Source organism: Pezoporus occidentalis, unplaced genomic scaffold (genome assembly GCF_034315485.1).
Source record: "Pezoporus occidentalis ecotype Australia unplaced genomic scaffold, CSIRO_AGI_Poc_V1 ctg55, whole genome shotgun sequence".
Taxonomy (NCBI): Eukaryota; Metazoa; Chordata; class Aves; order Psittaciformes; family Psittacidae; genus Pezoporus; species Pezoporus occidentalis.
Window position 1 is genome coordinate 1,856,793 of NW_026915888.1, and position 12,968 is coordinate 1,869,760.

At 42.8% G+C, this 12,968-nt stretch overlaps 1 protein-coding gene across 2 annotated transcripts; it reads right to left on the minus strand.

Annotated features, from left to right (window-relative positions):
* Window positions 1–10,033: 10,033 nt before the first annotated feature.
* IL9 (interleukin 9) lies at window positions 10,034–12,937 on the minus strand. Of its 2 annotated transcripts, none has more exons than XM_062638059.1 (5): window positions 12,271–12,937; window positions 12,142–12,183; window positions 12,021–12,047; window positions 11,265–11,393; window positions 10,034–10,293 (listed from the first exon to the last, which is right to left on the minus strand). In XM_062638059.1, exons 1-5 carry the CDS (start codon window positions 12,364–12,366, stop codon window positions 10,156–10,158), a joined length of 432 nt encoding a protein of 143 aa, XP_062494043.1. In that variant the 5' UTR covers window positions 12,367–12,937; the 3' UTR covers window positions 10,034–10,155. The 2 variants fall into 2 exon arrangements, with proteins under 2 accessions (XP_062494043.1, XP_062494042.1); XM_062638058.1 differs by having other exon boundaries at window positions 10,035–10,293; window positions 12,142–12,186.
* Between the last annotated feature and the right edge of the window lie 31 nt (window positions 12,938–12,968).

The window sequence follows — 12,968 nt, forward strand, 5'->3', positions numbered from 1 at the left end:
AGCTTTTAGAAAAGCAATAAGTGTAATATTATCTCTCCAGAAAGAAGCATGAATCACTAAAGGGAGCAACTCCTAGTATGTTGTAATCCTATCCTTTTGTTTGATGGTGAGACTATACAAGGTGGCATATTACAATTGTTTTATATATATATGTTTCAGACAAAACTGGTAATAGGCATGGTTAACGGTACCCATTAAACTGCAAAATAAGTATAAGAAACTTACTGATTACAGATGCTGTTTGTACTTTCTGTGGAAGGAGCCACCACAAAAGCATATTAATATTTTTTTAAGTTGTCTGGAAACAGATTACCTAGAGATGCTGTATTCCTGTGGTATACTAGAGGCATGTTGTTAAAATCCCATCGGACCAGTATGCTTTAATCTCTACATCGAAAAAAGTAATCTCCTATCTAGCAGAGACCAGCTTTTCAGTTATTAATTGAAATTAATTATATCTGAATAAGTTTTAGGCTGGGGCATCATGAGGACTGGCTGGGAGCCAGGGGGTACCACAGCCTCACCTGCAAGGCGGGTCCAGGGATGGCAACCAGCTTCAACCAAGAGTCCACATCTTCAGGCAAGTCCCTGGCGAGGAGGCAGGTCCAGGGTCACACCAGGGCAGGATTGCTGGCCAGGAACAGAAGTGGCAATGGCTACAGACCAGCAACACTCCAGCATCACTCAGGGAAGGATTGAGGGGCCAGGACTGAGCTTAAATAGGCACCTGGGGCAGTGGTACAAGGGTGTGAGTGATGCCCCAGGTGAGGCTGCTCAGGGCCATTAGTACCTATTAGGTATTATTTCATTAGTGCCCCTGACACTTTGGGTAATGTCTATCAAAAGTCTAGTGACTTCCTACTGACCCATAAAGCCCAGAATCTGTTCACCCAGTTGGCAGGAGAAGGAAGCAGGTTTGTCCCAGTGCCTCTGCCAACAAGGAAAACTGTAACAACAATAAAGCTTATAAAAGGGGTTTTAACCAGTTTCCTCCAGTGTCTTTGGATTTTAGGGCTTCTGATTCACACACAGATCAAATAATACTTTAGCTGCAGCACCCTTACCTTCCTTTTAATATGTATTTATAACAATCTTTTCCAGAGACACTTTCCTGTTCATTCTTTTCTGTGCTATGTACAGATGGTGTAAATTATGATTTTTAAAGGTTAGATTAATAGCAGGTGAACAAAAAAGCGCAGAACTGACGTATTTATTTGGATTGTTTCTTTGCTCTCCAAAGTTCTTGGGGTTTAAACACCTATTCTGTGTTTACCTCCAGATGTTGCTATAGCCTCGCTTGGTCACAAGAGGGAACTCGCATCTCAGTCTCTGATTTAGCTTTCATATTAATATTCTGAGGACTCTGCAAGAGGATATGTTAGGATATGCATGTCTGTGAGACACGTAAGTGTGAATATATACATATATATATATATATATATTTATATACCCACACTTTTTAGTTACCAAAGAAGGGGAGCCATCCACAGAAATAAGGAACAATAACCCTAGGAAGAATGACACCAGAAAAGAGCTTTAGAATGGCCCATGAATGACTTTCTTATGGGTTATATATGGGTGTATACTCACGGCTATATGCTGATGGGTGGTGGCTTACCTCTGTTCCCACACTGCAATCCTGTAAATCCCAAAACACAGTATCAGGACACAGATGGAGCAGAACGTGGTCCCTCCCACCAGAGCCTGACCAGCAGTCCTGACCAATAGTTTTGAGCAAGCCCTGGTTTTAGTTTTCTGTTTTGAGCCCAGGCTCGCCTTTCGCCTTTACTGAGAGTTCTTTGCCAGCCAAAACTTGACTTTCTTGGGATCAGTTCCAGAATTCTTAGTACTGACTGTGCACGCATGTTGTTTGGTTGTTAACTGTCTGCATTAAAGGCAAAGACTCAAATACTAATTAATTATCGATTTCTGCCAGTGGCAGCAGCATGGATTGGATCCAAATCTGCTCAAGGCTTATTTTTCTAAACCAAATAAACCTATAAATCCAGAGCTTTCTAACCTGAGAATTGATGTTCTCAGAACTTGGAGTCACACATCTTCCTACACTGATGTTCCCACTGGTCAGGCAATTGGCCAGCAATCCTGCTCGTGTATTTGCAAGTTCCTTTGAGAAAACATGTAATAAATGCCCCTAATAAACTGACCACAGTATGAGAGCGTTTCTTGGACACCTTGCTGCTGTTTCTGTCCAACTGCTATAGAAGACAGTCCATGCATAGCTTATGGGACAATCCCTGACACTTCAGTAGCTGGATTTGGATCCGGACTTGTTGGTATTTGAGTTGTAGATGTGCAGGGTGGTTGGTTGCCTAGGGATCAGTAACAACCTTCCTGTGTGGAGGTGAACTACGCTGTCTTACCCCTTGGGTGTCTGGTCCTTCACACAGATTTGTTAAGCACTGCTGTCTCGAGCACAAGTTGTTCCTTCAGCTTATCCCATGGTGGTGAGGCAGTGCAGACCCACTGCACTGTGCCAGCAGAAGCAGCATAAGAAGGTAATAGGTGCAGCATGCAGTTCTGGTTGGTTTGTCTTTCAGATGCATCATGTCTGGTTTGCACATCTTCTATCTTGTCCTCTAGCCTCGTGAGTTCCTTAGTTCCCTTCAAGTTTTCACTCTGTACCACTGCTACCCTTCAATACAGCCTCACAAAGAACATCCCCACCGTGACTGGTGGCACTGCTGCAAACGCAGTGGGTGTTCAGCCATGCATCGGTGATGAGTAGCGATAAACTTGGGGCCCTTGGAAAAAAGGCTGATTCCTAGAAGAACTGTTACGTGTTTTGTTTGGGATTTGGGAGGAAGGAGATGTTTGGAGAGATGTGCAAGTTTCAAGAAGCACAGAGTGGACTCATTAAGCTGATTCTTCCTTATGCGATGAAAGACACTGTTGATGGAAGTCAGCTTTCCTAACCTGGGCTTGCTTACTGAGCCATAAATCACTTGGCTATCTGTCAGTCTTGATAGATGGAAGGACTGCTGCTCTTGAAACTTCTAAGAGAAGGTTATGCTGAAGTAATCGTTATCTATAAACTGGTTTATTAAACAATCTATTAATTTAATTGCACCACACCTACATACCATTGTTCTATTTCTTTAACTTAGTGTGATAAGAGAGTTTGCACAATCTCGTTCTGAAGATCCTAAAACTTTGGGATCAGTCCAAGAAAATTACAGATGACGTTTGACCTCAAGCCAGGTGTACAGTCATGAGCATGTCTCATGATGGTACCGTGACCTGGATGTAAGCACAAACACACTGTCAGAAGGGTGAAGAGCCTCTCAAGGCTGTATCTTCTAACTGATGTTTTTATGTGTGCTGTTGCTGATTCTGCACTTGGTTTGTGTAAGGGTATAATTTTAGATGCCCTTCACTACTGTGTATCTGTCTTTTTATAATAGATACAGCCAAATAACAGGACTGGATGATCTTGGAAAAGAGCATGTGATAGGATGCTGTTATTCTCTGAGTCTGTGTTTCAGCCAGTCTAATCCTTGTGGACTAATCAATCTGCAATAGCTGGCCTTTCAGCTTGGTCAGGGATTGCGGGAGGGGGGACTGTAAGTATATAGTTACCAAAGTGTGAAATAAAAGCAAAGCATGGTGATAACTGAACTTCGTTTCATAGTGGAGTGCCAACGGTAGAACCATGTGGCAGTGATTGGTTGATTCCAACATACTGTGAGGAAGAACTGAATGGGAACAAAACCTGTTTAGTCTCCATTATTACTTCCCTTGAGGTTTTCTCAGAACACCTCATTGGAAACCAGGAGTTTTTCCTTAGTTTTCAGTTGCTGAAAATGAAAAGCATTTCTGTAAGTTTTCCAGTGAGAATATGGGTAAATACTACTTGAAAATGTTTTCATTCTGAGGGCACAGAGATTCAGATCTCACATTTTGTATGAAGAAGATTCAGTTAAATCTTGTCAGAAGTCATTAGGGATCCATCCATTATGTTTTCCATGTCAGACAAGACTTATAAGCAGTCATAGCTATGCCAGGTTTTCTTTCATTATTGATTAATCCAAAAAGGATGAAGCATGTTGCCACAAGTGCTTACCTGGGTGTTGACTGAAAAGATACCTTTAATGAGTGCACTTAGAATTGGCCTTTGTGAACAGAAAAACTCACAACTTGTCCAGGTATCATTTCATGCTATGGCTAAACTTGCATAACAGAGGGCACCCAGTGCAGGTACAGCCCTGTTCTTTACCCTCTCCTACCTGTATGAGGAGTTGCATGGAAAATGAAGGATTCTTTTTAGGTTGGACAGTTTTCCATCCCACACAGCCCCTTGATTCCTGTATAGGATGCTGTTTACCAAGGCTAAGTTTTTCCAAAGTCCCAGGCATTTTCTAGTTGATAGATTGCTTCCTGGGGACAGCAGGTAGCAAAGCTATCAGCACTAGTCAGGATCTCCTAACCACCACTTCTATGGAGAATGTTTGGATCTTCTGTTGAGATAGATACATATATATATACTGTTGATATACAACTTTATATTACTTTATGGCAGGAATTTTGTATTTCTGTCTATATATACATTCAGACACAGGTTTTCCTTAGTCCCTCATCCTGATATCAAATAAGTATAAAATAAGATTAAGATAAAATTCTCTCTTCATTTCTGTAGCTGGTATCATAGAATCATAGAATCCCAGGTTGGAAGGGACCCCAGGGATCATCTGGTCCAGCCTTTGTAGGCAAAGCATGACCTAGTGTGGATGTCGCAGCACCCTGTCCAGCAAATCCCAAAAGTATCCAATGCTGGGAAATCCATCACTTCCCTGCAGAGATTCTTCCAATGACTGACTGTTCTCATTGGGAAAGATTTCCTCTTGTGTCCAGTTGGAATGTTCCCCAGGAATGACTTATGCCCATCACCCCTTATCTTACACATGTGAATGTGCTATCACCTTGCTCTCTGGAGCCGTGGAGCCAGCAGCAGAGCATTCCTTCAATACACACCTCTTGCCCCTGCTTCAGCCACACTGCTCCACTTCCCTGGTGGTTTCCCCTCATGCAAGGGGAGACCATACTTTAAACCACCTGAATCTCCCTTCCCTGTTCCCCAAAACTCTTGCACACCCTTTGCTGCCTCAGTCATGAAGGAAGGGGCCATTAGGTCTTAAATGCCTGTTTCCTTAAGTCATTGTGAGATGTGCTAAAGCAACTAGTATTTAGGTGATAACAATTCTATGCCTTTTTGCACTTTTCCTTGTGTACACCATAGCCTCTATTTCTAATTACATTATATTGCTGAAAATACCTTGTGGTCAATGAGGATCTTTTAAATGTTCGTGCTTTCCTTTCTGTTGCATTTTACATAATACTATGATGTCAAGCGTATGGAAGCACAGCAAAATAAGAGCAAGAAACCTTTTCTGCCACTGTGGAACCATCTTCTATCTCAATGGCTGATTTATATCCTGCCTGAAGTCACTGTCAGACAGAGTCTCTCTCTTCTCTCCCACAGGCTGCTTGCAAAGTCAGAAGTCGGCTGATCATTATCTGCAGCTCTTAAGTCATGATTTCCCTCTTATTTAAAATTCCAATTTTGTGGGGAGTCTGGGGAAACTCCCCTCACTCCTGGGCTTTTTCTTGACCTATTACCCCTGGAAAATGCTTATTTAGTCTGAAAGTTGCCAAATTACAACCCAGCAATAGGAACGCAATAAATAAGTCAAGGGCATCTGTTTTCTTGTGAAGCCCCTTGATGATGCTGTTTCTGAAATGAGTAAAACGAAGCCTCACTGATGGTTTATATGGAAAAATGTTTTTCTTAATGTAGTTTCTTAATGTACTGTGGCTTTTTCTAGATTATAACCTGATTGCATCTTAGGATTGTTTCATGTCTTACTACACTACTAGGTTTAAGATAGCAGAAACAGTTCAGACACATTGCTTATCTGGAGGCATCTTTGATTATTAAAGCCTGTATGGCAATAGAGGAGTTGTGTTTGGAAGCATTCTGCCTTCTCTTTCCAGCCGTTCTGCTCCTTTGGTTGCCTGAACTGTGCTCCTGAGCTATCATCCATGCTGTGTCGCAACAGAAAGCAACATTTATCTTCCATCTCATAACAGTAGCGTGAACATTCAGGATTATTTGCAGAAGTTCATAGAAGACAACAAAACAATGCTGTTTGAACGGGTGCTTGGTGTGCAGCTTGCACTGCAGAGTGTGTGTCCACGGGGATGCTGCAAGTTACAGATCACCAAGGTTGCATCTGTGAGAGATGCCCATGAAAGTCCTGGGAATTTTTAGTTCTAACTGCTGGAGGTTTTCTAGCTGATTGAATTGAAGGTGGGAGACCAATAGGAAAGATGTGAAGGGAGCTATAAGCAGCTGTGGGCAGGTATAGGCTTACCTTTGGGGAAAACAAAATGGAAATAGTAGCTTCTTTGGCTTCAGTATCCCCAGTAGCACCACATGATATTATGTGTGCTGTCGTTTGGTGATGTTAAAGCTTGGTGTGTGTTGAGCTCTGAAGCAAATGCTGTCACTCTTCAGACAACTGTAGAATGCAGCATTGGGGAGAAACGAGTCCGTTGCCTCAGCAAACTCTTGTTTCCTTACTTTTGTGTAAAGCTTGTCCACATGCCTCAGGAGGGTGTTGTGAGGATTAGCCAGATAAGATCAGCTTTCTTGTACAAATACGTGAAACCGCTTTCAATTACCCAGTGTGATTTATGACTGGGAAGCATTTGAATGGCATCCCAGTGCCTTTCCTTCCCATGGAGCATGACATATACCAGACTTGTTCTTACAGGGGTGCAAGAGACTTGGGGTGGAGGGAAACAGTGCACTGGGACGCTTCCAGTCCCTCCAAAAATACCTCCTGAACCAATATTCATTCATATGTCATTAGAGACAGCTTCCTATTAGATCATTAGCACTGCTTAAGGCTTGGGCATGTCCTGCAGCAGGTCATGGAGTTGTGTAGAAACGGGGATAGGGTACTGGAGTACATTTGGCTCTGCCGGTGGGCTTGTGCCTTGATAAGTATCATAGCAGAAACTTGGGCATATAAAGCTGTCCTAGCCAGGTTCTGAAGACAACACCAGATGTTTTGTAATAGCCGTGCTATGAAGTGGATGCCCAAATGAAGAAAATGCTGCTGTAGAACTGCAGGTTTGTGCATGGGTTTCTGTCTGACTGCTGTCAGCAGCAAAACCTAGCAAAGAAAGGGTTGTGTGGTGGCTGGTGTAGCAGGGCTGGGAGAAGTCTCCCTTGGCAAAGAGTGAAACAGCTTCTCAAGTGCCTTTGGGTCACTCCTAGTATATTCTTTAGCATTATTTCATGCTAATGGCGAAAACCATATAGTTGTGGTGGTATGAGGTATGGAATTGGTCTGCATGTTCCCAGCGCTTAACTCTTGTGAGACACATTCCCAAAGAAAGAGGTGCTATGTACGGACTTAATGGTGTTACCTTGCAGTTTGCAGGAAGTAGCCACTCGTGCCCTGCATCGGATATCCAAGGATTTTGTCTTGGAAATCACAAAGCAAATCATGTTTAGAGCCTCCTTTTGCTGGTGTGAGTTGTAGAAGCAAGGCAAGTGCGGAGCTGTGCATACTTGGATACAAGCATGCACCTTGCCACGGACACCAGGACAGGTTTGAATGGCTGGAAGAAGGGCTCTTCCCTAAAATCACATTTGATTATCAATTCCCCATTGTAAATCTATCCCACAATATTATCAACTTATCTGACCTTCTCCTCCTCCTCTCTCTCCCCTGCCCTCTGCCACATCCTCTCCTTCACAGCGTAGCATGACACATCCTGCTAGAGAGCTGCAAGAGAAAGATAATTGAGATATCAGGAAAAGGTGCTTGTTGCAGTCATTAAATAACTCAGTGGATTAGTTTCCTTTAGTTCTCACCTGGCAGTTTCACAATCCTATTGTGAACCAAACTCAAGAGTGAGAGAAGAGGCCCATGAGCATCTGCTTGGTCCCATGGCTGCACAGGGGCTGGCCCAGGGCTGGCTGAAGGGATGTTCAGTCCTGCATGGGACGTCCAGCACTTCCCATAAGGCTGCCATGCATCTTGCAAAGCCTCACGGGGCATTAGTCCCATGGAGGAGATCTGGATATGCCTGTGGGAAGGAAGAGGGCTAAAATACTCAAGGATGGAGCACTACCACGTTTCCTGGACAATAGATCACAGGGGTTTGAGGAGCTCACCGGTGCGAGGAAACACTTTGCATCGGCTCACAGATAACGTGCAATGACAGACAGCAGTGGAGGTGCTTATTTCATGTTGCACAGCTCTGCACTGAATGCTTCAAGCACACAACAATAGTTTCGCTCACGCAGGTTGCAGACCAAGGCATCAGATGAGTAGATAATTTGCACATTTATCTTCTGCAGTTTAGTTTGCTTGGGTTTTCAAATCCTGTGCAAGAGTTTCCTATTACCGTCTTGCAGAAGTGATTTGACTGGAAGCTGTTTGACTGCAGCTGACTCTTGCCAGCTTATATGGGGCAGAACTGAACTTATGATGTATCTTATGCTTGTGCCGTGATTTCACAATTATTGTACCTGCTTCATAAATCTGGTAAAGTAATTTGGGGAGTAAAAGTATTAGACTAAGAATTCTCTTCTTCCTTGTTGAAAGCACAGGTTAGGACAGCTGTCTGCAGTCCTGGGACCTGGAGAATCTGAGATCTGACATCATAGATTCAATAAGATCTATGGAGCATGCAGAAGCATTCTGCTGATGTATCAGAAATGTGGATGATATTTCTTTGCATTAGAATTGAAAAGAAAGGTTCTTTAGGAGAAAGCTGCCTGAGCTGAATGTGGAGTAGAAAGTGTAGGAAGATATGAAAATGAGAGAAAGGAGGAATAGTTGTTTTATTTCTTGGTTTCATCTGCATCAGCATTACCACAGAAATAGTCTTCTGTGTAGTTATTATCTTACCAAATTTAAAGCAGAGACACATCAAGAAATGCATTTGATGTGTTATATAATACAAAAGTTTTATATAGTTGTATCAGATGCATTTTATATAATCTAATTCTGGCTTTTCCCCCAGGCCCATGTTAATGGAGACCTTTAGAATAATAATGTAGTTGATGAGCATTACCATCGTGCTTTTGATCCTAGGAACATGTTCATCCATCAGCATCATACCTCATGCTGAAAAAAGAAAGGGAATAATACACCTGCCTCTGTTCCTGGGGCATGAAAAATCCATACTCCAGTGGAGGTGGCGAAGAAATGACACTGGCATTGAAGACCTTTTAAGATCCTCCATCTCAAAGGCCAGCCCTCTTACAGTGCCTCATCTCTTTTGTTCCTCTTTGAGGCACAAAGGAGGTAGACGAAATTTGACCTTCTTTCACCTGCTTGAGATTTTCCCTTGTGTGAAGAGATCTAAGAAACTACCAGTGAGGCTGGAATAGGTGGCTGAGATAAGCCTCTCCCCTTATATACTGGGTTTTTTTTTCCAGTGCATCTCCCTTTTTGCCTCTTTTGTTTCTGCTGAGCCGAGTGGAGAGGTGATAGAAAACCAAACCGAAACCAAATCTAAGCTCTTGGCAATAGAGAAAGATCTTCAAAGTTAAATACATTCCAAGGAAGAAATGATTGTCCACAACATGTTCCAAATACACAAGCCCATTGAGAACTTGCAGTTAACTCTGGGTATGATCTTGCTGTTGCATGGTAAGAAGTTCATGACTTCTCTACTACTGAATATTTAGAAGAAAGAAAAAAGGTGGCTCTGGGCAGGAAAATCTGCAACCTTGCAAGAAAGAAGTGACTTACTCATGGTGTATAGATGTTGTCAGAAATAAATGTGATGCACAAAGAAAACACAGCATCTCTGAGTCACAAGTCCAGGAGTGTTTCTAGAGCTATAGAGTGGTCAGAGCATGCGTTTGGCTGTAGCATCTCATGTGAGTGAAATTGTTGGACCCGTGCTTTGCAGAAGCATTTTGGTGCCCACTGGCACCAAAATAGGATGTTCAAACCTTTCCCCAAGTACAAAACATATAAAATGAAGAGCTGAATACTTTTGTTGCTCAGGTAAATAGCAGTTTTACTGGTTTAGCAGTTGGTATTTCTACCTTGTATAGTTCAGGTGAACAATAAATACAATAAATAACTTTTCTGTTCCCCTTTCTTATCAAAGAATTATGGGTTTTTTTTTAAGCTGTTTTAAATTATGTATATTGATTTCTTGATAGGTCCTCAGGATTTTAGTCAAAAATTCCTTCACATTTCCTTTGATCTTGTACTGGCATTGAGTCCTGTGCGCCAGGCTCTGTGATGGGAGGAAGAACAAAGATTGGGTTACCAAAGATTCCATAAAAATACAAAGGATTTAGATGAAACAGTTAAAATAGGCATTCTTTGGAGCTAAGCAGAGATGTCAGAAGCAGGTCCTAAAGAACCGTTCCTTGAGCAGTGAGTGGCTTTTTGTGGTGACTAGGGTGACAGCTGTCATAGATATAACTGAGATCATTTCAACGAGGCTGTTTCAACCCAGCAGACAGGGCAGACAGAGCTGTAGGAGAAGCTGGGTAAGGTAAGGGCAATGGGGCTGCTCGGTGTTGCAGTCCCATTCTAACAATATTTCCCCTTGCAAGTTTGAAGCTAGCTAAAAGGAGCTTGCAACACTGCATCATCAGCATCTTCTGTCTCACTGGATTACACAGCAGTTCTGCTCGCTGTAAGTAAAGTGTTTCACTGCCTGAGGAAAGTCATCTGGGGATCCCAGAGTCTTCCTGAGCATCATTACAAATCTGAAGATGCTGCAGGCCACAGCAGTATTTCAAGCCTGAGCATCCCTGAAGGAATTGCAGTTTTGGTAGAATTAATGCTCCAGAAGAGAATGATCCTATGCCTGCTGGTCCCCAGCACATCTACTCTCTGGTTACATATCATTGCTGTTTAGAGTGCAAACACATTTGAGGAAAGAGAATAGAAAAGCAAATTAAATTAAGCTCCTCTCCCAGAGTTCTGTGTTTAAAGGTTCTCATGCTAAAGGGATCTGGAGAAGGGAAATGGCACAGTGGGGCAGAACCCATCTCCCTGCTTCCTCTGCCAATTTTAACAGCTTTCCATCACCTCATACATGTTGCAGCTATCATACCTGGCTCCTGCATAGAACAATTATTTACAATATATTTCAAATTAATCTAATACTCAGCTACACATATTTAAATTATTAAAAAAATCCTTTCTTTTGTAAAAGATAGACAAAGATCTATAGGAAAGTAGGAAACGTCTTACTTTACAGAGCTTTCTGTCCAGTTGAATCTGAAAGCTTAGGTTAAGCCTTTCAACTACTGCATTGGAAGAGATGTTGTGTTTCAGCATGTGTTCAGTTCCTTCCACAAAGCATGGCAGTTCGTGGCCAGGCTGTTACAGGAAGAAAAAAGGGTAAGAATGTGTTTTGTGTATTCCTAAATGTGGCAGCGTGTCACCATCAAATGTGACGTATTCTGTTCTATTCTTCCATTGAAAGCTGGTACATGAACTTTGGGAGGTTTGTAAAACACTGAATCGTCGTGTATGCCTTAAGAAGCTTCTGTCACATCTCTCAGAAACCCTCAAATGGTAACTCTGAAGTATAGTTTCAGCCAAGGCTGGGTTTCACCATACCTTACAAAAGTGAAATTGTGTTAGATACACCTAGAGCTAAGCATCTGAGGCCTGAAATCTCTTTCAGGGTTCACTTAGTCTTTGGCATGTAACCATAAACCAAAGGCTTGCAGAGATTTTCAGAGCAAGAGGCTGCATCTTTTGATTTATGAGTGAAACCCACAAGGCTCTGTTTGGCTGGGCTTGGTTGACTGCACTGATGATGGGCAGACTTCTGCTTCCCTCCCTACTGCTATACATCAAGCTCAGTTTTGCTGCTGCTCATGCTTTAAAGGCTTCCTCATAACGAGAAGCAAAAGCTGTATAAGGAACAGCATGAGCAAAATCAACTCAGTTAATACTGAACTTCCCTAACACCTACAACAGTTTAAAATCAATACTTACCTCAGCAATGGGAAGACAGGAACATGACTGAAAATGAAAAGAGTGAGCGTTAAGACCCAGCATTGGTAGCATTCAGCACACAAATACATTCTCATGGTGTTCTCCAAAGCGGTGTACTCACATTGACAGCTGTCTCCCTACAGGGGCAACTCAGAGGACTTTCCTGCTGAAAGAACAAGTGAGAAGTCAGTATTTGTTGTCACCCGCTGCATAAGCCTGCGCTTTGACAGAGGGAAGGTGCTAAACTTACAAGCAGGAGTTTTGTATGCCGGATGATTTCACGGACGCTGCAGTTCTGTGCTTGCACACAGAGCAGCAAACAAGAGAAGAGGATGTATGGCAGCATGCTGGCGTTCGTGTGCAGCTCAGTCTGGTGGGTGACAGCAGAACAGGAGGACACTCCTTTTAATTGAGTCTTCACAAAATTCCCATTCTAATAGGGAAAAACCCAATCATAAAATTGATACCAGGTGCCCACTGCTTTTTTCCCACTTTGCTTGGACAGCATCAAACGTGGAATTGAGTCACCTACTGCAGTGACTTTGCTTTCGTACAGTGGAAATTCACAGCTGCTCCTCATAAGTGATTAATTTGAGCATTATGATATCACACCCCAACAGGAAACAAGGGTTAGAAAGCTCCAAAAGCTTCTTGTTTTCAAATGTGGGGTTTGTCTCCAGTGCTCCTGTAAATTAGAGTTCCATGAAAGCAAAGAGACGGTTGTGTTCACCATTGCCAAACTTGCTGAGAAAACAAGAGGACAGGCTGGATTCCCCCTGGATTCAAAGCAGGAACTTTCTCAGGGAAGGTTGGTGATGCTGCAGGGCATCTGTTGTGCTGTGCAGAAGTTGTCACACTGAATTACAGCTGCTGCATCCAGACAGCGCTCCCATAATCCTTGGCTGGGATCCCACGTGCACCAATGTGCAGATAAGGATCGGGCCCTCG

What these genes read in the sequence shown, in the direction of transcription:
- IL9 (XM_062638058.1), bottom strand. Translation starts at nt 12,366, where the DNA reads ATGCTGCCATACATCCTCTTCTCTTGTTTGCTGCTCTGTGTGCAAGCA. An exon ending in GGCATACAAAACTCCTGCTT is followed by an intron (nt 12,187 to 12,270) that starts GTAAGTTTAGCA and finishes TTGTTCTTTCAG; the next exon opens with CAGGAAAGTCCTCTGAGTTG. An exon ending in TGGACAGAAAGCTCTGTAAA is followed by an intron (nt 10,294 to 11,264) that starts GTAAGACGTTTC and finishes CTCCCATCACAG; the next exon opens with AGCCTGGCGCACAGGACTCA.